General features: G+C 38.1%; 1 protein-coding gene across 4 annotated transcripts; it reads right to left on the bottom strand.

Annotated features, from left to right (window-relative positions):
• Positions 1 to 1681: 1681 nt before the first annotated feature.
• Positions 1682 to 26050, bottom strand: LOC108326562 (pentatricopeptide repeat-containing protein At3g09650, chloroplastic). Of its 4 annotated transcripts, none has more exons than XR_008247578.1 (3): positions 23803 to 26050; positions 23141 to 23222; positions 1682 to 1953 (listed from the first exon to the last, which is right to left on the bottom strand). XR_008247578.1 is itself a non-coding variant. In XM_017560127.2 (2 exons), exons 1-2 carry the CDS (start codon positions 25902 to 25904, stop codon positions 23195 to 23197), a joined length of 2130 nt encoding a protein of 709 aa, XP_017415616.1. In that variant the 5' UTR covers positions 25905 to 26050; the 3' UTR covers positions 22968 to 23194. The 4 variants fall into 4 exon arrangements, 1 of the variants encoding a protein (XP_017415616.1); XR_001831983.2 differs by having other exon boundaries at positions 23705 to 26048; XR_008247579.1 differs by lacking the exon at positions 1682 to 1953 and adding an exon at positions 19570 to 20033.

Below are 26050 nucleotides of genomic sequence, written 5' to 3'. Positions count from 1 at the left end.
TATGCAACATCTAAATAAATTGATTTCAAAAGATCTTGTAATTGGATTGCCTAAGTTAAAGTTTGAAAAAGACAAATTATGCTCTGCATGTAAAAAAGGAAAACAAACAAAATCTTCTTTTTCATCCAAAAGCATGATCTCTACATCGAAATATTTAGATCTTTTGCATATGAACTTGTTTGGTCCATCTAGAATTAAAAGTTTTGGTGGGAACTATTAAGCACTTGTAATTGTTGATGACTATACTAGATTTACTTGGACCCTCTTTTTGACTTTGAAAAATGAAGCTTTTAAAGCATTCAAAACTTTTGCAAAACGTGTTCAAAATGAAAAGGATTTGAAAATCAAAACTTTGAGAAGTGATCACGGTGGTGAGTTTCAAAATGAATCCTTTGAAAAAATTTGTGATAAGTATGTAATTACTCATAATTTTTTTGCTCCTGTAACTCCTCAATAGAATGGGGTTGTTGAAAGGAAAAATAGGTCATTAGAAGAATTTGCTAAAACTCTTTTAAATGACTCTAATGTACCTAAATATTTTTGGGTGATGCAGTTAGTATTGCTTTTTATGTGCTGAATAGGATGCTTATTAGACCCATTCTTAAGTTAACTCCCTATGAATTGTTTAAAGGTAGAAAACCTAATGTGTCCCATTTAAGAATCTTTGGATGCAAATGCTTTGTATTGAATAACAGTAAAGATAATCTAGGAAAATTTGATGCTAAATTTGATGAAGTTATCTTCTTAGGTTATTCATTAACTAGCAAAGCATACAAAGTATTTAATAGAAGAACTTTAATAATTGAGGAGTCAATACATGTTGTCTTTGATGAAATTGTGGACCTTGAGGTAAACCCTCTTGAGTCGAACAAACCTATTGTAGAAGATGAGGATTACTTAAGGGAAGCTCTTGAAGAGATGTGGATCCTAAGAACTATAAACAACCACGTGGCCTCCCTATGGACAACATCATTGGAGACATTTCAAAAGAGGTAACTACTAGACGTAATTTAAATTTTTTTTGTCTAAAAGTAGCTTTTGTGTCTCAAATAGAACCCAAGAACATAAAAGAAGCTCTTCAAGATGATAAGTGGTGCATTGCTATGCAAGAAGAGCTAAACCAATTTGTAAGGAATGACGTTTGGGAACTTATTCCTAGAAAAGAAGACTATCAAGTCATTGGCACAAAGTGGGTGTTCAGAAACAAGCTTGATGAAGATGGAAACATTACAAAGAACAAAGCAAGGCTAGTTGCAAAGGGCTATTGTCAAGATGAAGGTATAGATTATGATGAGATCTACGCCCCGGTAGCTAGGTTATAAACAATTAGACTTTTACTTGCTTATGCATCATTAATGAAATTTAAATTGTATCAAATGGATGTAAAAAGTACATTTTTGAATGGTTTTATAAAAGAGGAGGTATATGTTAGTCAACCTCCTGGATTTGAAGATTTTAAATTTCCTGAAAATGTGTTTAAATTGAAAAAGGAATTGTATGGCCTTAAACAGGCACCTAGGATGTAGGCTTTCTTTTTCTTGAAGAACTTCTTTTCTTTTATTTCTTCACCCTTCTTTTGATTTGGGCAGTCGACTTTTAAGTGTCCCCTTTCTCCGCAACCATAGCATATATAGTTTGAGAAAGATCCTTGATTTTCTCTCTTTTTGTATTTGAATATTCCTTTTTCTTTTGATCTCCTGTAGTCCAAACCCTTTGAGTCACCCTCAAAGTCAAGAACGCAGTATGCTCTTCTTCCTGTAATCACAACAGGAAACCTCAATCCAATCTTCACAAGATTGTAGTCTCTGATCTCTCAGTTACACCCAATGTGCAGATATGATCAGCCTTTGTACGTGCAGTTAACTTGCTCTTCAAGAATTCACAAGTAAATGATCACCACGGTCACTTCTTGTTTGTTGGAGTTTTTTCTCTCTTTCTTTAAGAATGCACTTTCTGCAAAAGATATCACAAAATGTTAGATTCACAAAAGTTCTTACAGAAAACAAATTCACATCAATTTATAGATAAACACAATTCAGACGCATTTTAATCGACTTAGCTACTAATGCAGTCGAATATAGCAATTATGTTATACTAGTTAGCATCAATCAATGCAGTTCATTGAATGTACAATTAATGCAGTCGAATCTTATTTAATGCTTGGTCAACATATTTAAAAATATAGTCATTGTAACATTTAATTCAAGCATTAACAGAATTTTAAAAATGTAACAGACTTAGTCGAATGCAGGTTGCATGTAATCGACTATATAACACAGTTAACCAAAGTTTTTGAAAAACTTTCACTTTGAAAATCTTCACAGCACACTTTGAAAATGGTTTGTGCAAAGCCACGAGTTATAATCGACTCACCCCATAATGAAGTCGACTTAAAACTGTTGTTTTGCCACACAATTAAGAGTTCAACATAAGTGCTTGTGGTTTTCCTTCTATAAAACACCACACATGCATTCACCAATAAAATCAATTATATAGCACATTGAAATGCAATGTATCAACACAATCATGTTCTCAATGCTTTAAACAGATTTACACAATGATTAAAACATATAGCATATAAGCAATAGAACATGTAACACATAAACATCACATGTGTTATTAATTATGTTGTTATCCTCAAAAACCAGAAGCTCTGAGATTGTAGGTTCAGCTAAACCAATGCTCCCCCTATCAACAATCTCAACAGTTAGGGTAATTCTTCTTCGCATAATGCTTGCTTTGTTTAACTCATTCTTTAGCATGATGTATGATTTGCATGAGTATTGGAAGGTATCTTACAATTCATGATCTGGAGAATTATTCCCAAAAGTAGTATTGCTCAGGAATGGGGGTATGAGTTCTGGTTGTCTTAAGCTTCTGTTCTTTAAAATTAATTATTAGGAATGCTAGGAATCGTATGAACTAATAATTAAGGATAGGCTTTCTTCGCCAAGGAATCGGGTTTTAAGTATTTTAGATAATGACATTGACATTAATGAAGAAGTAGAATTCGTATATACATGAGAGTAAACTAGGTGAAATCTAACCCCAACAACATATTCATTCCATAATATCAAATTCTTTCATCTTTGCACTTTTGTCCAATTGATCAAATTGCATGCATATTTATTTTTCAGTATTTGCATTATAAACCCAAAAGAGTTTGTTTCCAAGTCTTATTTAATCAAGAAATCACATAATTGTTTAGGCCGTAAGTCTCTAGGGAAACGATACTTGGTCTTACCATGTTTATTACTTGATATGATTCGGTGCACTTGTCGAAGTCTTAACAAGTTTTTGGCGCCGTTGCTGGGGACTCGTGATATAACTATTCTATTTGTGTGATTATTGATTAGCTTTGACTTGTTTTTTTTTTATTTTAATTTTTTTTTTGTTCTAACAGTGTTTTCTAGGGTTTTGTTTTCTTGTGTATATAAGATACAATTCGAACTAGAAGTAAGAAAACCTCGGAACCTCTTCTTGAAGGATTGGACGAGAGTAGAAGGAGGAGGAGAATTCAAACATCTAGAGAATTGTTCCCTTCTCCTGAGACACTTTTACAACCTTCACAACATAGATCTGATCAGAGCACTAAAGAGATGGCTAAAGAAAATAATGGCAGACGCACTTTGGCAGATTACACAACAGTTGTTGGCTCTCATCATTTTAATAGCATTGCAAGGCCAAGGGTCAATGCTGTAAACATGGAGGTAAAGCCTGCGTTGATGCATTTGGTGAAGAGCAACAACCAATTTAATGGACTGTCTCATGAAAGTCCATATGAGCGTTTGACTACTTTCAATAAGATTTGCAACACTGTGAAGATCAATGGAGTGTCGGATGACGCTATAAACCTTAGTTTGTTTCCTTTCTCATTGGGAGTCAATGCTAAGTTGTGGTTGAATTCCTTCCTGAAAGATAACTTTACTAAATGGGAAGATGTGGTTGTAAAGTTCTTGAACAAATAATTCCCGCAGTCGAAAATCAACAAAGGTAAACAGGAAATTTCCTCTTTCAAGCAGGCATGGAAGAGACTTTAGGTCAAGCATGTGATAGATACAAGAGCTTGTTGAGAAAGACGCCCACGCATGGCTTTGATGAAGTCACAGTAGTCATTCTTTTCCTTGGAGGTCTTTGTTCATAAACCAAATTTATGCTAGATGTCTCGACTAGAGGTAATATCAAGTGTAAGACTCTAGAGGAATCCTATGAATTGATTGACAACATGGCTACTAAAGACAATGAGATGCATAATAAAATAGGAGCTCAATCTAAGCAGAAAGGAGTCCTACAGTTACAATCTCATGATGCTCTGCTTGCACAGAATAAGATTATCACTCAACAATTGGAGAGTTTGACGAAGAAACTCTCTCAATTGCCAAAGGAGCTGCAGAATGTTTCACAGGATCAACAGAAACTATGTGAATTATATGGTGGGGATCATATCAACGGTCAATGTGCTTTTGCAGTGGAGGCCCAAGAAGACGTCAACTATATGGGCAATCAATTCCGCCAAGGTAATTTCAACCAAGGATGAAAACCTCACCCAAGTATGGGTCAAGGTCAATTTGGGCAATCTGGGCAAGCAGAACAATTCAATAGACCACCACAGCAACTATCACAATGGCAACAGATATCTGCATTATCTGACAGAACTTCAAATCTTGAATTAACCTTTCAACAATTTATGCAGGTAACTATCTGATAACGGTTGAAAAATCGTTATTTTTGTACTAAATTTTGATAATCAATCAACCCTTTTTGACTTATAAACTTGCTTTAACTCATGTTTTTGCTTTTGTTTTGTGAATAAGAGAGTTGAAGGTGAATTTAATGGTTTTGTGCTAGATTCCTTTGATTTTGTAGGTTATTAGAATGATTTGAAAGAAGAGTTAAAATACCAAATGGTTGGAATGCACAAAAGTCAACCAGAGTGCAGAAAAAGTTGCGCTGAGCGCCAGTTTTGAAGTGCCGAAATCACCGCCGAGGGCTAAAAATCCAGCTGAGCTTCATACTGAAGAGTCACACTTATCGCTGAGCGGCAAAAGTGCCGCTGAGCACCATTTTTATGGGCTTGGGCTTATTTTGTGTAATTTTTAGAAATTGTTAAAGGGGTTTAGTTGACTTAGGGTAGACATCTTTGGCCAGAACGAAGCAAAATCACACTTTCTTCACCCCTTAGAGGAGGATTTTGGATGCTCGAGCTCCACTCTACAAATTCTAGGGTTCTATCTTTCATTATTTCATTATTTCATTATTTTTCATCTAGTTTCACCATGGTTATGGTGAACTAAACCTTCATTGTTGTTGGGGAATCAATGTAATCCTTTGAAACTCTCATGTATTGAATTGGTTCTTTAATCTATATGCTTTCTTTCATTAATTGTTAGGGTTTTTCTTCTATACTCTATCCATGCTTTGTTTAACTTATTCAATTGCATGATCATTGATGTTATTTGTATGGACACATATGAGTAAATCTAGAACTGAAGAAATTCTCCCAAGAGTAATATTGCCTAGACATAGGGATAGGAGGATTGGTTGCCTTTAAGCTTCTGTGCGAATGTAATGCATGAATAATTGCTAGGGAGGCAAGACATTGTAAAATAGTGATTAGGAGTAGGCTTTCTTCACCGAGACATCGGGTTTAAGGTAAATTAGAAAATGGCATTAACATTAATGAAGAAGATGAACTCTTGAATACATGAGAGTGGATAGGATGAATTGAAAACCCCAACAACATCATAATTCCATAATTTACATCAATCACTTTTGCTTCTTTTGATCCAATTGATCAATACAGGCATTCATATTTAATTTTCAGTATGTACATTTAAACCTACAAGAATACGTTCACAAATCTAATTTAATCAACAAATCACATGATTGTTTAGGCCATGAGTCCTTTGGGAAACGATACATTGTCTTACCATTTTATTATTACTTGATACGATTCGATTACACTTGTTGAGGGTTAACACTATCTCCAACCACAAGAGCACTAAAGTTGTTATAAGAAATTTAGAGATGTAGGTGGGTCAATTGGCCAAGAAGTTGGAAGATAAAATTGAGAGGAAATTTGGGGCTAATACTGAGGTTAACCCTAAGGAAGAATGTAAAGCTATTGTGAGTATAAGTGATGAGAGAGTAGGGGAGAGAAAAGAAAGAGTTGAGCTAGAAGAAGAAAAAGAATACAGAATAGGTGAGGTTGAGAGAAAAGAAAAAGAAACGAAGAGGGGAGAGAAAAAAATTGAGAAAAAAATTGAAAACATTCTTCCTTACCCTAAGGAGTGTAACAGAAAAGAAAAGGAGAAGCAATTTGGGTGTTTTAAAGAAATCTTCAAGAAATTAGAGATTAAAATTCCTTTGGCTGAAGCATTGCAACAGGTTCCTGTGTATGCACAAATTTTTGAAGAGATTCCTCTAAAAGAAGAGATATATAGATGAGGAAACCATTGATGTACAGGGCAATTGTAGTGTTATTTTGCAGAAGGCACTTCCTCCAAAAGTTAAAGATCTAGGAAGCTTTACTATTCCTTGCATCATTGGGAAGGGAAAGCCCTAATTGATTTAGGATCAAGCATTAATTTGATGCCCTTATCTGTGTTTGAAAGGATTGGTGGTCTTAAAGTGAAGCCTACAAAGGTTACTTTGCAACTGACGGATGGATCTACTAAAAAGCCCTATGGTGTGGCGGAAGATATTGTGGTTCGCATAGACAAACTTGGATTTTTGGTTGATTTTGTAGTGATGGAGATGGAGGAAGATGTGAAGACTCCTATTATTCTTGGAAGGTCATTCATGAAAACGACCAAAGTAATCATCAATGTGGATGATGGGACGATAACACTTAAAGACCAAGAAGAGGAGGTGATCTTTAATGTCTTCAATACTGAGCATAATCAAGTAAGGAAGACTAGTCACAAAGTTAAAGAAGAAGATACATCAGTGACTAGCCTTAAAGTTGTCAAGCCGGTTATCAAAGGTAAAAATTGTTTCTTGTCACAGGTTAAGGAAGGAAAAGAAAAAGATGGTGAAGGAAAGATGGTTCATTATGGCTCGGTGGATGAACAACTCAAACTTGGTGCACCAGTGAGATTCAAGGGCACAATGTGGGTTGTTAAAGAGTTTAAAGATAATGGAGTCATAGAGATTGAAGCTCCATACTCAAGGATAGTCGAAAAGGTAACCAAAAAGATGTTGATGAGTTGGAGTGGGACGAAAAAGAAGAACATCAACATGAAAGCAGTGACTTGAGCTTTATTGGGTCAAGCAAGTGACGTTAAAGAAGCGCTTGAGGGAGGCAGCCTAGTGATTTGAAAACTTTAATTTTTATTATTTGGTGATGTAATTTTAAACTTTTGTTATTTTATTTTGTTTTGGTTATGAGCCTGTTAAACAAGCGCTATTTCAGGTGATTGAGTATCTACTGAAGGATACTATGCTACTAGACACTTATTGATGGGTGTTGGAAGAGTTATTGGGTCAAGCTCATGACGTTAAACAAGCGCTTATTGGGAGGCAACCCAGTTTTCTAAACTCAGATTTTTGTTTTGTGCTCTAGTGTGAATTATATGTGTTTATTGGTGAATGTTTGAGGGGTGTAGAGAGATTCAATGTTTTGAGTGAGTGTTGATGTGTGAGTTGGGTGAAAAATACATGGAATTGTGAAAATTTGGAGTTGAAGTCGAGGGACCTTAACTAGGAACACCCAAGACAAGACAAGAAGAGAGGGGACCTAAGTCACGCATGCCGCTCAGCGCCCTTCTAGGGGCGCAGAGCGTGACTTTCTGCTGTTAGGGTTTTTAAAGATTGGGCTCAGCGTAGGGTGCGGCCCACTTCATTCTTTTTACTCCCTAGAGTTCGCCCAAGCCCCCTTTCTCAGATTTCACTCTTTCTAAACTCTCCAAACACTCTCCCTAAGAACTTTCTTCACTTCCCCTTTCATTTTTCCACCAAAAACCTTATTTCCCACTCACTTTGCATCATTCTTCCATCAAAGTTTGGGGTTTTTGCTTGTTGTGTTGCTAGGGTTTTGATTTCTTCAATCTCTCTGAGCATTCTTCACTAATCTTTGCATCCACAACCAAGTAAGTTCATGCATTTTGTGATTTAAAGCATTTGAAAGTTTGATTCTTGATGAATATTGATGCTTATGCATGATTTGTTGGATTTGCTGCTGTTTGAACTGATTAAATTTTGGTATTGATGGTTAGGACTGAGTAGGAAGTGATTGGATAGTGCTTAAGGCCAGCAAGGGCTATTTTTGGGTTGTACTGATTGGCGCTAAGGGCCCTTCTAAGGGGTGCTCAACGCGATTCTACATAAATGATTTTTGTTGTTCCTGGCTGTTTGCATGATCTTGGTTGTTTGACTCAGACCGTGATAACGGTTGAAAAACCGTTATTTTTATACTTAATTTTGATATTAAAAACACCCTTTATTACTTAGAAACTAGCTTGAAATCATGCTTTTGTTTAAGTTTTGGAAATAAGAGCGTTGGATGGGTTTTATGCTTGGTTTTCCTTGTTTTGATAGGAATTAAGATGAATTGGATGAAAGAAGTTAAAGTAGCAAGGAGTTGGAACCCAGAAAAGACAGAAACAGTACCAGACCGAACGGTAGGATGCGGGAGAATCCAAACCGAACGGTTAAGAACCTAGACCGAACGGTTACTGAGACTGACCGAACGGTCAGCTAAAGAAGAAGATAGAGACCGGACGGTTCATAATAGAGACCGAACGGTGTGAAGGTGGTAGAACTAGGCCGAATGGTGTGAGCAAGAAAGACAACTGCCGAACAGTGTAACTGAGGACCGAACGATTGTAGAAAAACATAGGCAAACCGAATAGTTTGTGAGAGGAGAAGCTGAATGAAGTGGTAGAAGTCATGTCGAACGGTCAACAGTGTAACACCTATCGGTCAAAAGTGAAACCGAATGGTCATGCGTCATTTGAGTGTCGTAGCTACCGTTGAGCGCCAAAAGTGTCGCTGAGCACCGACGACGTGGGCTTGGACCTGTTTTCTGTTATTTTTATGGGCTTGGACCTGTTTTCTGTTATTTTTATGTTCTATTTAAGGATTTGCACGTCCTAGGGATTGTATCTTTTGATGACTTGAGCACAAAAACACACTTTTCACCCCTTGGGGGTAGATTTGGAGATGGTGATGGCTCTCCTCTTCTCTTTCTAGGGCTTTTCTATCTCTTCCATTCTTTGATTCCATTGTTCATCTAGTTTTTCCATGACGATGGAGGATTAAACGTTATTTGTATTTGGGAAAGATGTAACCTCTTAAACTCTCATGTATTGAATTGATTCTTGATTATATATGCTTTACTTCATTAATTGTTAGGGTTTTTCCTCTACACTATATGCATGCTTTGTTTAACTCATTCAATTGCATGATCATTGATTTTTTCGTTATGGACACGTACGGGGAAATCTAGAGCTGGGGAAATTCTCCCAAAAGCAGTATTGCCTAGACATAGGGATATGAGGGTTGGTTACCTTTAAGCTTCTGTGCGAATGTAATGCATGATTAATTGCTAGGGAGATAAGACATTGTGAACTAGTAATTAGGAGTATGTTTTCTTCACCGAGACATCGAATTTAAGGTAAATTAGAAAGTGGCATTAACATTAATGAAGAAGATGAATTCATATATGCATGAGAGTAAACTAGGTGAAATCTAAACCCCAACAACAATATCATCAACTTCATCCATTCATTCTTGTGTTTAGCCTCAATTGATCAAATTGCATTAATGTTTATTTTATTGCATTTGCATTCAAAAACCCCACAATTTGTTCTTTAAAGTCTTAATTATTTGAGTAATCACATAACTGTTTAATGTCGTGAGTCTCTTGGGAAACGATACTTGGTCTTACCATTTATTATTATTTGAACGATTCGGTACACTTGCCGAGGTCTTAACAAGTTTTTGATTCCGTTTTCGGGGATTAAAAATTTGTTTATCAAGTTTTTGGCGCCGTTGTCGGGGACTTGTGGTATAACTATTATATTTGTGTGATTCTTAACCGATTAGACTTTATCTTTACTTTTCATCTTTTTATTTCTTTATATTTTTCAATCTTTTCATCCTTTTATTTTTTATCTTTTTCTCTTTTTATCTTTTTTTATTTTTATTTTTTCATCCTTTTATCTTTTTCTCTTTTTATTTTTTTTTATCATTTTATCTTTTCATTTTCTTTTTATCTTCTTATCTTTTTATCTTTTTCTCTTTTATTTTTTTCTCTTTTTATCTTTTTCTCTTTTTATCTTTTTATCTTTTTATCTTTTTATCTTTTTAGTTTTTTTTATCTTTCTATTTTCTTCTTTTTATCTGTTTATCTTTTTTTTTCATTTTTTTATATTTTTATCTTTTTATCTTTTGACTTTTTTATTTTTTTTCTTTCTATCTTTCTATTTTTCTATCTTTTTATCTTTTTATCTTTCTATCTCTTCATTTTTTTTTTAATTTTTTATCTGTTTCTGCTAATTGGGTGCTCTAGTGCAGTGTTCTTTAGTGTTTGCAGGATAAAATTTGAAAATCTGTACTAGGAGCACAAGATCATCAAGAGAAGAAGCACAACATATACTGATGGATGTTAGGTGATTGAGTATCTACTGAAGGATGCTATACTATCAGACACTTATTGATGAGTGTTGATGAAAAGGATTTGCATCTACTGATGGATGCTAGGTGATTGAGTATCTACTAAAGGATACTGTGTTATTAGACACTTACTGATGAGTGTTGATGAAAAGGATTTGAATCTACTAATGGATGTTAGTGGAAGAGTATCAAATGAAGGATACTATGTTTGTATACACCTACTAATCGGTGTTGGTGATAAAGATATGCGTCTACTGAAGGATGCTGAAGGATTTTGGGTCAGGCTCGTGACGTTAAACAAGCGTTACCTGGGAGGCACCCCAGTTTTCTAAACTTGTCTTTTTATTTTTGTGAACTTTAAATTGATTCTGTTTCTAGAATAGGTTATCATGTACTTGGCTTAAAATTTAATCTATGATGGAATTTGTTGATGATGATGGTATGTTTGTGATGAGTGTTGCTTTATGATGTTAATTATATCGATTCATGTTGAGATGATGCATGATGCTAATAACACAGGTGTTGCTCATAATATTGTGAAACGAATGCATGATGAATTGTGATTATGATTATGATACTGAGTAGGATGTTTATCTAAATGTTGGAACTTGAGTTAACCTGTGAGAGATTGGGCTCCAGAATTTTTGATTGATTGAATAATATTTCTTTGGAAGCATGATTGATTTTGCCTAATTTTCTATGATTAAACCACTTGCTTGCTTGTTACAAATGATCAAGGCCATATTTTTCTTCTCCCTTAGAGAAATTGTTTATAGGTGAACCCAATAAGGATCAATGTTTTCTCTATCCTTTGCACCTTGAGCCTAAATTTGAAGTGGAAAAACCCTTTTTGAAATCCTTACCTTGAGTTAAGTAGAGTATGTTTTGTGGTAATAGAGAATGGTTCAAGTTTGGGGTGGAGAGAAACCAGAAAGAACTTTGTGAAATTCATTAAAAAGCATTGGGCAAAAGCAAAAAGCGAAAGCAAAAAGCAAAGGAGAAGAAAAGAAAGAAAAGAAAAGGTTAAGCTCAATGCAATTAAAGTTTGGGAATGAGTCGAATATTAATTTCTCACATAAAAGAAGAAAGAGAACTGAGATTTAATGAGAATAAATGAATTGTACACTCTCTTAACTCAACGATTTTGTTGTCTAGAAAAACCAATTTTCTTCTTAGCCCAGCCTCAATACAAGCCTTGAAAAGTCCATGTGATGATAACTTGCTTGTGAATGTATTTGATATGTGATTAAATGAAAGGCAAAGTTGATTCATGTGACATTGTGATGGTATAGTGTAAGAGTGTCACCTTATTATACACCTTTGAGTTGAGTGAAACTCTTTTGAGTGCTTGAGTGAAACACAATCTTTGGTGAGAAATAGTTCCATGCACTTTATGATAACATTCTTGCTTGGTTGTTGATTATTCATGAGGTTTGCATCTGTTGTGTGTGTCTTGATTATGTGAGCACCATAGTTGAAGCTTGATTGGCTAAAGCATCATTATATCTTGACTAATCTTTCTATGATGAGCAAACATGAGTGATTTACTTGTCCTAGAGGAAAATGCTTTTTGGTGTGCTAAACCATTGTAATATGATTATTTTATTGAAGCCAAGTTACATTTTGCTTGAGGACAAGCAAAGTTTCAAGTTTGGGGTTGTGATAACGGTTGAAAAACCGTTATTTTTATACTTAATTTTGATATTAAAAACACCCTTTATGACTTAGAAACTATCTTGAAATCATGCTTTTGTTTAAGTTTTGGAAATAAGAGAGTTGGATGGGTTTTATGCTTGGTTTTCCTTGTTTTAACAGGAATTAAGATGAATTGGATGAAAGAAGTTGAAGTAGCAAGGAGTTGGAACCCAGAAAAGACAAAAACAGTACCAGACCGAACGGTAGGATGTGGGAGAATCTAAACCGAAAGGTTAAGAACCCAGACCGAACGGTTACTGAGACTGACCGAATGGTCAGATAGAGGAGAAGACAGAGATCGAACAGTTCATAACAGAGACTGAACAGTGTGAAGGTGGAGGAACTAGGCCGAACGGTGTGAGCAAGAAAGACAATTGTCGAACGGTGTAATTGAGGACCGAACGGCTGCAAAAAAACATAAACAAACCGAACGGTTTGTGAGAGGAGAAGCTGACTGAAGTGGTAGAAGTCATGCCGAACGGTCAACAGTGTAAGACCGATCGGTCAAAAAGTGAAATCGAGCGGTCATGCGTCATTTGAGTGCCGCAGCTACCGCTGAGCACCAAAAGTGCCGCTAAGCGCCGACAACGTGGGCTTGGACCTGTTTTCTATTATTTTTATGGGCTTGGACCTGTTTTTTGTTATTTTTATTTTCTATTTAAGGACTTACACGTCCTAGGGATGGTATCTTTTGATGGCTTGAGCACAGAAACACACTTTTCACCCCTTGAGGGCAGATTTGGGGAAGCGGGAGTCTCCTCTTCTCTTTCTAGGGTTTTTCTATCTCTTCCATTCTTTCATTCCATTATTCATCTAGTTTCTCCATGATAATGAAGAGCTAAACCTTATTTGTTGTTGGGAAAGATGTAACCTCTTAAACTTTCATGTATTGAATTGATTCTTGATTATATATGTTTTACTTCAATAATTGTTAGGGTTTTTCCTCTACACTTTATGCATGCTTTGTTTAACTCATTCATTTGCATGATCATTGATTTTGTCGATATGGACACTTACGGGGAAATCTAGAATTGGGGAAATTCTCCCGGAAGCAATATAACCTAGACATAGGAATAGGAGGATCGGTTGCCTTTAAGCTTCTGTGCAAATGTAATGCATGATTAATTGCTAGAGACATAAGACATTGTGAACTAGTAATTAGGATTAGGCTTTCTTCACCGAGACTTCGGGTTTAAGGTAAATTAGAAAGTGGCATTAACATTAATGAAGAAGATGAATTCATATATGCATGAGAGTAAATTAGGAGAAATCTAAACCCAACAACAATGTCATCAACTTCATCCATTCATTCTTGTGTTTAGCCTCAATTGATCAAATTGCATTCATGTTTATTATATTGCATTTGCATTCAAAACTCCAAAATTTATTCTTTAGAGTCTTAATTAGCTGAGTAAACACATAATTGTTTAGTGTCGTGAGTCTCTTGGGAAACGATATTTGGTTTTACCATTTATTATTACTTGATACGATTCGGTACACTTGTCGAGGTCTTAACAAGTTTTTGACTCCATTTTCAGGGCATAAAAATTTGTTTATCAGCAAGTAATAGCTAATGAAATCCATAACTGTGCTTGCTCTGCAAATAATAAGTCACCCCTTGAACATCCCTCTTTGATCACTCGTCTGTGCGAGATTGCAGGAGTTAATGTGTCCACACCACCATTGGAGCGGCCTAGGAAGGAAATTGATGTCTCATACTACACTCAGTATTGTGCATTGGATGAGGCAAGATATCCAATGCCACCGCCACAGCCTCCTAGAGCTCATAGGCGAGCACCACAGCCAGCCTAGGAGCCAGCTCATGAGGCTGCCCCATTTCAGATGCGGGACATGAACATGTCCTTAATGGAGGAGAGGATGAATGCTTTATATAGGGGCGAGCAGGAGCTGCTGAGGACATTGACGTCCGCCTTTCTTGAGCGACAATTTATATCTCAGGAGGACTTTGCAGCTCGGGTGGCATGGCTTGTGGCCCCGTCACAAACAGATGATGGAGCTGAAGCAGCTAAAGCTTCAACTATGGAAGAGGAAGCTGAAGATGAAGAGGATTATGATGATTATGATTGAGGATTGTAGATAGCATCTACTGATGGGTGCTTCTTTGTCTCTAGAACACAGGATGTCTTTTACTGTTTTTATTGATTGTTGAACTATATTTTGCTTGTGTTATGTGATGTACTTGGCTTAGAACTTTATCTGTGATGCAATGGTTTGATGATGATGATGTTTGTGATGAGTGTTGATTCATGATGTTGATTATATTCATTGATGTTAAGATGATGCATGATGTTGATATACAGGTGGTTGCTCACAATATTGTGAAACAGATGCATGATGATTTGTGATTACTAAGCAGGATGTTTATCTAAATGTTGGAAATTGAATTAGCCTGTGTGAGGATTGAACTCTAGAGTTTTTTTGAATGATTGTTATTACTTTGAAAGAATGAATGACTTTGCTCAGGTTTCTATGATTGAATCACTTGTTTGCATGTGTCATATCAAGGCCATCTGTTGTTATCCATTTTTAGCCAATGCATGATTTTAGCCCAATAAAAGAGAGCACAATGTGTTCTATCCTTTGAACCTTTATCTTAAACATGATATGAAAACCCTTTTTGAAAATCTTTACCTTGAGTTAAGTCGAGAATATTTGTGTGGTATTGATAAAGGTTCATGTTTGGGGTTGTTGAGAAATCTGAAAAGGGAAAATAAAGAGAATAAGCATTGAGCTAAGTGTTGAGCAAATGAAAAAGCAAAAGAAAAAGAAAAGAAAGAAAAGCTCAATGCAAGGGAAAGTTGGAAAGAAGTGAGAATGGTTTCTTAAAGAGAGAGATTGTATTTAAATGATGAAATTATGAATGACTCTCTTAACTCAAGGATTTTGTAATCTGGAAAAACCAATTTTCTTCTTAGCCCAGCCACATTACAAGCCATAGAAAAGCCCTTGTGATGATACTTGCTTGTGAGTTTGATTGATTGTGGTTAAATGGAAGGCAAAGTAGATTTATGTGACAATGTGATAGTAGAGTGAATGAGTCACCTCTATATACACCTATGTGTTTGAGAGAAACACTTTTTCTTGGTGAGGAGTAGTTCCATGTATGCATCTTTGCTTGGTTGATCATTTATAAGGATAGCATCTGTTGAATATTTTGTGATTAGGTGAGCACCACAATGAGCTTAATTGAATCAAGGCATTTATTCATCTTGACTGATATTCTCTATAATAAGCTTATATGAGCAATTACTTGTCTTGAAAGAAAAGGTTTTGAAATGTGTTGAAACCATTCTATGGATTGGTTGAAAGCTAAGTTACATTTTGTTTGCTTGAGGACAAGCAAAGTTCTAAGTTTGGGGCTGTGATAACGGTTGAATTTATCGTTATTTGATACTTAATTTTGATACTAAAAACACCATTTTTGACTTAGAAACTAGCTTGGAATCATAGTTTTGATGAATAAGAGAGTTGAAGATGGATTTAATGGTTTTGTGTTAGATTTCCTTCTTTTCAACAGGAATTGAGATGATTTGGAAGAAGATTTGAAGTAGTAAGGAGTTGGAACTCAAGAAGAGATGGAAAAGCAGCAGAAAGGAGGATCGCAGCAGCGTTGAGCGCCACTTTAGGGGCCCTCAACGCCAGAGTACATTGTCTCACGCTTGGCTGCCCTTTTCTGAAGCCCTCACTGCAGGATGCCCCTGGCTCGCGCTTGGGCGCCCTTTTCAGGGGCACTGAGCGCAACTTCATCGAGTCGCACTACACCTGGTTGCCTTTTGAGATGACCCTGAGCGCTAGTTCTGACCCGCACACCGCCTGAGCGCCCTAAGTGGGGCGTTGAGCGCTAGTCTCGTGGGTTTGGATCCGTTTTTTGTTATTTTTATGTTCTATTTAAGGACTTAGACGTCCTAGGGTTCACATCTTTGGACGGAATAGGCACAGAAACACACTATTTGATCCCTCAAAGGCGGATTTGGATGCGGAAGCTCTTATCTTCAATTTCTAGGGTTTTATCTTTCATTCTTTTTCCATTGTTCATCTAGTTTCACCATGTCAATGGTGAACTAAACTCTATTTTTTGTTGGGAAATGATGTAACCTTTGTAAACTCTCATGTATTGAATTGATTCTTGATTATATATGCTTCTGTCATTAATTGTTAGGGTAATAATTCTTCTTCGCATAATGCTTGCTTTGTTTAACTCATTCTTTAGCATGATGTATGATTTGCATGAGTACCGGAAGGTATCTTACAATTGATGATCTGGAGAATTATTCCCAAAAGCAGTATTGCTCAGGAATGAGGGTATGAGTTATGGTTGTCTTAAGCTTCTATTCTTCAGAACTAATTATTAGGAATGCTAGGAATCGTATGAACTAATAATTAAGGATAGACTTTATTCACCGAGGAATCGGGTTTTAAGTAGTAGAATTCGTATATACAAGACAGTAGTGACATTGACATTAATGAAGAAGTAGAATTCATATATACATAAGAGTAAACTAGGTGAAATCTAACCCCAACAACATATTCATTCCATAATATCAAATTCGTTCATCTTTGCACTTTTGTCTAATTGATCTAAACCCAAAAGAGTTTGTTTTCAAGTCTTATTTAATCAAGAAATCACATAACTGTTTAGGCCATGAGTCTCTAGGGAACCGATACTTGGTCTTACCATGTGTGAGAAATAAAGAAGATTGGGAGAAAATATCCCTTGTGTGTTTAGACTACACATAGGGTAGTTTATTTATATTGTAAGATATGGGCCAATGCCCTTAATACAGAATAGACTAAGCCCAAATAACAAAGACACACATCTTAACATCTAACACTCCCCCTCAAGCTGGAGCATATAAATCATATGTTCCAAGCTTGTTACAAAGATAATCAATTCTAGGTCCTCGTAAGGACTTAGTGAATATGTCTGCCAACTGGTTGCTTGAGTTAACAAACTCAGTCTTAATATCTCCGGATATCATTTTTTCTCGAATGAAATGACAATCAACTTCAATGTGTTTGGTTCTCTCATGGAAGACAGGATTAGAGCTAATATGGAGAGCAGCTTGATTATCACATATAAGTATCATGTGAGTGACATCTCCAAATTTCAATTCACTAAGCAATTGTTTAAGCCACACAAGCTCGCAAGTAGCTGATGCCATAGCTCTATATTCTGCTTCTGCACTCGACCTTGCCACAACACTTTGCTTCTTACTTTTCCAAGATATCAAGTTGCTACCAATAGAGACACAATATCCAGAAGTAGACCTCCTATCAGAAGGGGAACCAGCCCAATCAGCATCTGAATAGCAAACGATCTTTGTATCGTTGTTAGGGCCATATAGCAAACCTTTTCCAGGTGATCTTTTAATATACTTCAGCATACGAACAACTGCATCCCAATGGTCTTCACATGGGGAGTTTAGAAATTGACTCACCACACTAACTGTGAAGGAAATGTCAGGACGCGTAACAGTAAGATAGTTTAATTTACCAACTAGTCTTCTGTACTGTTCAGGATCTGAGAAAGGCTCCCCCTGATTTGGTAGGAGTTTGATGTTAGGGTCCATAGGTGTCTCAACAGATTTACAATTCATTAACCCTGTTTCCTCCAAGATGTCTAACGCATACTTCCTCTGAGATATGACAATACCATCATTGGATTGTGCTACTTCAATACCCAAAAAGTACCGGAGTTTGCCAAGATCTTTGGTTTGAAAATGATGACAAAGGTGTTGTTTCATCTGAGAGATGCCAAGATAGTCGCTTCCTGTGAGAACAATATCATCGACATACACTATTAAATAGATACATCCAGCACTCGAGTGGCGATAGAACACTGAATGATCCGCTTCACTGCGAGACATACCAAATTGTTGAACAACACAACTGAATTTACCAAACCAGGCCCGAGGAGACTGTTTTAGGCCATATAAGGATTTGCGAAGACGACATACCAATCCAGATGACTCCCCCTGAGCAACAAAGCCAGGCGGTTGCTCCATATAAATTTCTTCCTACAAATCACCATTGAGAAAAGCATTTTTGACATCAAGTTGGTAAATAGGCCATTGTCGAAGAGCGGCCATGGCAATGAACAGGCGAACAGAGGTCATTTTTGCCACTGGAGAAAAAGTATCACCATAATCCAAACCAAAAATCTGTGTGTAGCCTTTGGCACCCAGTCGAGCTTTCAGACGATCAATGGTGCCATCAGGACCAACCTTGATAGCATACACCCACCTGCAACCAACAACTGACTTTCCAGATGGTAATTGGACAAGCTCCCAAGTTCCACTTTCCTGTAAAGCACTTAATTCATCCATCATAGCTTGACGCCAACCAGGATGAGTTAAGGCATCACCCACATATTTGGGAATTGACACAGAAGAAATGGATGAGAGAAAAATATAAAAAGATGGAGATAATCTGTGGTAATTAAGAACAGTATAATGGGGGGAAGGGTTACGGGTAGAGCGTATACCTTTACGGAGGGCAATAGGCAAGTCAGACTCAGTTGCTGGAGCCGGAGGAGACACATGAGGCGGCACCGGAAGTGAGTCATGAGGGAGACAATTACGGCGACTATAAACCTGAAGGGGTGAAGGTGAAGGATGATCCTGTGGTGAATGAGAGTCTAAAGAAGGAGAAGACAAAATGGGTGGAGCATCACCAGGAGGATCACAGATAAGAGGAATATCAACAGTAACAGGGAGAGGTACAGAACTAGAAGATAGATGTGAAAAGTAAAAAGAAGACTCATCAAAAGTGACATCAGCAGAGATAAAATGACGATTGAGGGAAGGGGAAAAACACTTATAGCCCTTTTGTGACCGTGGAAATCCTAAGAAGACACATTTGTGAGACCTAGGAGACAACTTATCAAGACCAAGACTAAAATCATGAACAAAACATGTAGACCCAAAAACTCGAAGAGGTAATGGATGCAAGGGGTCTTGAGGAAATAAGATAGAATGAGGGATTTTGTTCTCTAGGACGGAAGATGGCATGCGGTTGATAAGATAACATGCCGTGAGAACAACATCACCCCAAAAACGTGAGGGTACTTGACCATGAATGAGAAGGGTACGAGTTGTTTCAATAAGGTGTCTATTCTTGCGCTCAGCCACCCCATTTTGTTGAGGGGTATAAGCACATGTGGTTTGGTGAAGAATGCCATGAGAAGCCATAAAATGTTTAAATTGTTGAGAAAGGTATTCAAGGCCATTATCACTGCGTAAAGTGCGAATAGAAACCCCAAACTGAGTTTTTATTTCATTGAAAAAGGTTTGAAAAATAGAAAACAACTCAGAACGATTCTTCATGAGAAACAACCAAGTACATCTGGAATAGTCATCAATAAAGGTAACAAAATACTGAAATCCTAAAGTTGACTTAACACGACTAGATCCCCAAATATCATAATGAACCAATGAAAAGGGGGATGACGCTCGTTGTGAAACACTACGAGGAAAGGAACTACGAGTATGTTTACCTAACTGACAAGACTCACACGACAAACTTGATAATTTGGACAGACTCGGAACAAGTTGCTGCAGTTTGGCAAGACTGGGATGACCTAACTGAGCATGAAGAAGGGATGGTGACTCCATGATTACGCCAGCATGTGGAGAAGGGCTGAGATGATATAGGCCATGAGACTCACATCCTGTGCCAAACATGTGTTTCGAACTCCGGTCCTGCAACCAAACAGAATCTTTGGTAAAAGAAATAACACAATTAAGGGAACGAGTTAGACGACTTACGGACAATAAGTTAAACGGAGACCCAGGGACATAAAGTACATTATCAATGGATATGGATGGAAAAATATGAACAGTACCAATACCATGAGATGAGACTCTAGACCCATCAGCCATCGTTACCGAGGGTAAATTAACTGGACATGACAAGGAAGAAAACAAGGACTTGTTACCAGTGATATGATCGGTGGCGCCTGAGTCAAGGACCCAAGATCCGAGAGAGTGAGTCAGACCAACAAAAGGAGTACCTGTGCGTGTAATAGAAGCAGATGTAGTGGAACTAGAGTGCTGACGGTCCTCATACCATCTGAGAAATTCCTGAAAGAGTAAAGGGTTATTTATGGGATTTGATGTAGGATGGTCTGCAGACGGTGATGGAAGAGGTGGATCAGAATTAGCCATTGCTATAGGTCAAGGAGGATGTCCATGAAGCGCATAACATCTATCAATTTTGTGGCCTAGCTTGCCACAGTGGTCACATTTTGGACGTCCTTTTGCCTGATTGGCGAGACTGACTCCGATCACCAAGTTGGGCAGCCATGGAGAGGGAGAAACCCTAAAAATTCAAAGTGCTCTGATTGACGCAACGACCACAGATCCAGAAAGAGGGCGAGGAGGCGATCACGGCGGTGCTGATCGGCGGTGGAAAGCTCCGGCGACGCGCCGGCACGTGCGGCGGCAGCGGCGACTCTTGCGGCGGAGCGTGGAGGCAGCGGCGACTCTTGCGGCGGAGCGTGGAGGCGCGTGAGAGGTCCGATCGCCGCGATCTTCGTACGACGGTGGTCGCCCGGCCGAGACGCTTCCGATGGTGTGGTCGCCGGTCGATTCTGGAACTCCGGCGATGGCGGCGGTGGTGGCGACGGCAGCGGTGGCGACGGTAGCGGCGACTGCGACAACAGCAGCAGTGATGGGTGCCGGAGACCGTGGAGTTTATTGGAACTATTCCTGTGCTCTAGATACCATGTGAGAAATAAAGAAGATTGGGAGAAAATATCCCTTGTGTGTTTAGACTACACATAGGGTAGTTTATTTATATTGTAAGATATGGGCCAATGCCCTTAATACAGAATAGACTAAGCCCAAATAACAAAGACACACATCTTAACATCTAACACCATGTTTATTACTTGATATGATTCGGTACACTTGTCGAAGTCTTAACAACAAGCTAAAATGCATGTAGGCATTGTTTGGGTGTAATTGGGTAGGCGTTGTATTCAAAATATGTAACACCTCCATTGTGAACTTGACAAAGGGTAAACAAACATGTAATTGAATGAAGAAGGCTATGTACACATAAAAAAAAAAAACTCTTTAGGATGACCCTCTCAACTATGGTAAACATAATCTATTGCACTTGTCTTCTCGAATGTCATTATGTCCTCGAACTCGACACCATATATGTTATCCAAACAGGAATTCAACATAGACGACCAACTAAACTTTAACATATACATCTTAACCTTTGGATCTACCCACTTATATCTGCCCCTAGGTAACCACTTAGACTTAGTTACCTCATCAATAAGTTCCTCCCTCATCTTAATAAACACTTATTTGCTCCCAAGGGATAACACTCGTGAAGGACCGCACGAGGACTTACTAGTACTCGGCTTTGGGTTATCCCTAACATACATATCGAAACTATTAGATGATGACATACTTGATGTTATTCATAAATTAGACCACTAGTCACTCTTGAAATAGATATCGATGCCAGAGAATGAAATGCTATAGATACTCAAATGGACTAAATGTTCCCACTATTTATAGTTTTTTTGTGACTCTTCATCTCTTACCTCTTCAACCTCAACTATTACATCCTTTCAAATCTAATGGTCAAGGAGTCATGATTATTGGACTCTTCTAGGTTTGACACCCATTAATCAACCATTTTCATCTACTACGCTTCTCAAGGCTAGGGTTATTATACTTATAAGGTTACGTAAACAAAAAAATACAAATTTTCTTTGCAAAACAAAATGAGGGTTGGGTACCAACATCAAGAGTAACAAGATGAGGGTTGAACATCGACATTCTCACAACTAAGACGATTATTGATACTTAACATTATAAAACTTTCTGCAAGTCTATAACATATGACATGTTAAGCTTGCGATTTTAGTGTATTGTACATGTCAAAGGACCTGCTTAAGACATCATAGTATTGAACTTGCTTCTGGCAAAATAAATGTCGGCTTAGTTAGCTTAATTGTTAGTCAAGATAATCTACAATTAAGAAGAAAGAATTAACCCAAGATTAATAGGTAATTAGGTCACGTGACTCAAGCCCATCTAGGTAAAGATCCACTAACAGTACTATAGATAACACATTTTACGAGATATATTAATTACGTTTATTAATTATCATATTTATTACTTGCTGACACAATTGGTTAACTTAAGCATAAGAGTATTTTCTGCATACATAACTTCTATTCGACTTAGAGAGGACGAATACTTTTAAGGAGGATGAGAACCTTGACAGTTAAGATTTAAAACATTTTGAATGTTTTTAGTGTCTTTACATGATATTCATTCGACTCTGCAAGAACATATGTCATCAATTTTTGTAGGAATAGTATAGACTAATATCAACTGAAGTTCGTTAATCAGGAAGGTCCTTGAACTTTCTTTTCTAAATTCAGTTGAGCCAATAACTGCAGTCAATTTTGCTTGATGTGTGGACCTCGAGACTTGATATCCATTTTGTCATATTCAAGAACGGGCAGTAACAATTATGTAGAATTAAAAACTTAGATGAACCCCATGCAAGAAAGTCAGTCATGCATGTTGTCTACAACTCAAGTTTGCAGAGGATGATGATTCCACTTACTGCTCCAGCAAATAACTTATTCACAAAGAACAAGATAACAAAGAAATAGGCTAAAACATTTGTAAATTACTCACTCATCAAGAACTAGAAAAAAACACACAGAAATAGGTAGAAACATTTTTGTAAATCACTCATTCGCCAAGAACAAGATAAACACAGAAATAGACAGGTATATTTGTAAATCAATAATGAATGTTACAAACATCACCTGTGCTTCAGGGAGATATGGCAGTGGAGTCAACCGACTTTAAAATTTTGGAACTTATGCTGAGAATGAGTGGTGAGAAAACCTACATATTAAAAACCATGATACTATGTGAATGAGTTGGGAGAGAACCTTAAATGACAAAAAGGATTTGCGGCTACACTCAACCTAGATAGTTCCTGCAATACAGAATTTATGGGCCAAGCATCATGACCTTTTTTCTGTGGCTTGACTAAATGACTGACTAGAACTATAAGACAAACTGAAAATATAACTTTGCATTTGATGATATTCTGTACAATTTTGAATAAATTAGCAAACAAACTTGACAAATATTAGCAAACTTTTTTGATAAATAATAACAAAGAATATTGATAAACATTAACACATATTTATCTTTAAATATAATATATATTTATCTAAGTTAATAACTTTTTAAAATTTTAAAATAAAAATTTAAATTAAAGAATGAATGAAGAGTCAAGTGTTAAAAATAATCATCTCCGTTCTTCACTGGAAAATCTGTTTTAATGACAAAATTTACACAGTAGATTACAAAATTACCACCTTTTTTAAGTTACATTGATTTCTACACTGTAGATTTCTCCACGTTTTGACGTGTATGTAAGGGAAGCAACTAAACCGAATCGGAGGTGGTGCCATACCCTTCCATAGGTTCTAACCGCCACTCACTTCCATCATAATAGGAATTAGGCAAACCCAGCCAAAACTTAAACGCCTCAGCAGCTCTTTTCCTCTCAATTCTTCTGTCTTGTCTAGCCCTTGAAGCATGCTTACTAGTAAACATTCTTGAATGCATTTCCACATAGATTCTAGTAAACTTGGTCTTGTTGGGAGCTATCCCATTCTCCTCCATACAAGCCACGATTTCCAAAGCCTTCCTAAAGAAAGCAGCCCTCACACAGATATCAGCCAGAGTATCCAAAAGCCCTCCATCTGGCTTCAATGGAGGAACAGAAGAATCAGACTTCTCCCCTTCCTTTCTCATCTCACACCTCTCCTTCACTTCATTCCAAAGCAGAAGAGCCTCTCCGGGTTTCCTTGCCAGTGCAATTCCATTGGCTAAACTGCCATAAGTGCTCGAATCAGGGTGAACTCCATTCTCCTTCATCTTCTGAACCACTTTCTTCGCCTCTTCCACCAACCCCAACCTGCAATAACCTTCCACCAGCATGTTCCACGCGATCAAATCCACCTTCACCCGAGGGTCATTGTCCATCTCATTAAACACCTTGTGAGCGAGCTTCGGCTGACCCGAGTACGCAAACGCCTTCATCAAAGTAGTGTAACTAATCTTGGTGGGAGCTATTCCCCTTGCCCTCATCTCATTGAAGAAGGAAAGAGCCCCAGCACTGTCATCCACCAGTATACACCCATCGATGAGAATATTATAGGACACCACATCAGGCTGAATCCCTGCATCATCAACCATCTCCTTAAGCAATTCCTTTGCCTTATTAATCTGCAGCTGTTTGCAGTAACCCTTGAGGAGAATATTGTAAGTTATCAAGTTCGCCGGCACACCAATCCTTGTCATCTCAGCAAGAACCTCACGAGCACGGTCCATGGAACCTACCTTCACAAGAGCTGAAACCACAGTGGTGTAGGAAACGTGGTCAGGGTGACTACCCTTATCATCCTGTCGCCGCATAGCCTCAAGCATCCTCACCGTGTCACTCACACGCCCTGCATTCATATAACCCTTCATTAGAGTGGTGTAAGTCCTAGTGTTTGGAGCATACCCTTTAGGCAACAAGGGTGGCTCAGCTTCATGGCCACTCTGATCCACCAAATTTGGAAGCAATTTCTCAAAAACACAATCCTCATCCTCATCATTATTACTATTATCGTAATCACTTTCATTTCCACTCAAATACTCTAAATTACTACACTCCCTAAGCACCCGACAAATATCTCTCCTCTGTTCCCTCATTGCCTGAACCAACTTCTCCGCAGTTTCCAAATCACCAAACTCAACATAAGCAGAAACGAGGGACTGCAAAGAGGTCACACAAAAAGGAATCCCCAGCTGAAGAACCCTCTCCAAAACAAACAAAAGCAAGTCCTTTCTACCAATCTTGCAACACAGCTTCATCATAGTATTATAACTCAGCGCATCAGGCGAAACATCGAACTGTGGCATTTCATCGAACACCTGCAAGAACGCCTTCGCATCGCCGAGGTTCGCGCATGCGTTGAGCACGGCGTTGATAGCCGTCGTGTCAGGGCGCGACGCGGCAGCCATGTCTTTGTCTGGGAGCTTCCGGAGGCGGCGCGTGACGGAGCGGAAGAGCTTGAGGGCCTCGACGGGGCCGTCATCAGGGGCGGAGGAAAGGCGGGCAACGACGGCGGTCCAGGCCTTGACGTGAGGGAGGTAGCCGGAACGGATCATGGAGCGGAGCACGGAGGCGGCGTAGAGCGTGTGCCCGGCCTTGGTGGCGGCGACGGCGAGGAGGCCAAGGCAGTTGGCATCGAGGCGGTGGAGCTGGCGCTCATTGCGGAGGCGCGTGACGATAGACTGGGCGCGCGTGAGAGAGGAGAGAGTGTTCTGGTAAGATAACTGACAGACCAAGCGACTGAGACAGGTGGGGTTGGGGAGGTGCGTCGAGTGGGCATAGGCGTGCCAGGCTTCTTCCGTTTTTCGGTCGCGTAAGAGCGAGAGAAGCTTCTGGTCGCGGGGTTCAGCGTTGGTGGTGGCGGCGCGTTGGAAGGGTGAAAGTGGGGATTGTAAAAGAACAGCGTTCATGACTGCAGCTCATCCATTTGAGAAATGAGAGGATAAGAAAAGAGAGTAATAATAACAATAAAAACATGATAAATGGATTTGCAGCAAACTACGTTTTGGGTGTTCCCTTCACATACGTGGATGGAAGGGATATTACTGGTTTTTTC

This window comes from Vigna angularis, chromosome 3 (assembly GCF_016808095.1).
Source record: "Vigna angularis cultivar LongXiaoDou No.4 chromosome 3, ASM1680809v1, whole genome shotgun sequence".
In the NCBI taxonomy this organism is placed as follows: domain Eukaryota; kingdom Viridiplantae; phylum Streptophyta; class Magnoliopsida; order Fabales; family Fabaceae; genus Vigna; species Vigna angularis.
This window is presented reverse-complemented; position numbering and strand designations above follow the sequence as displayed.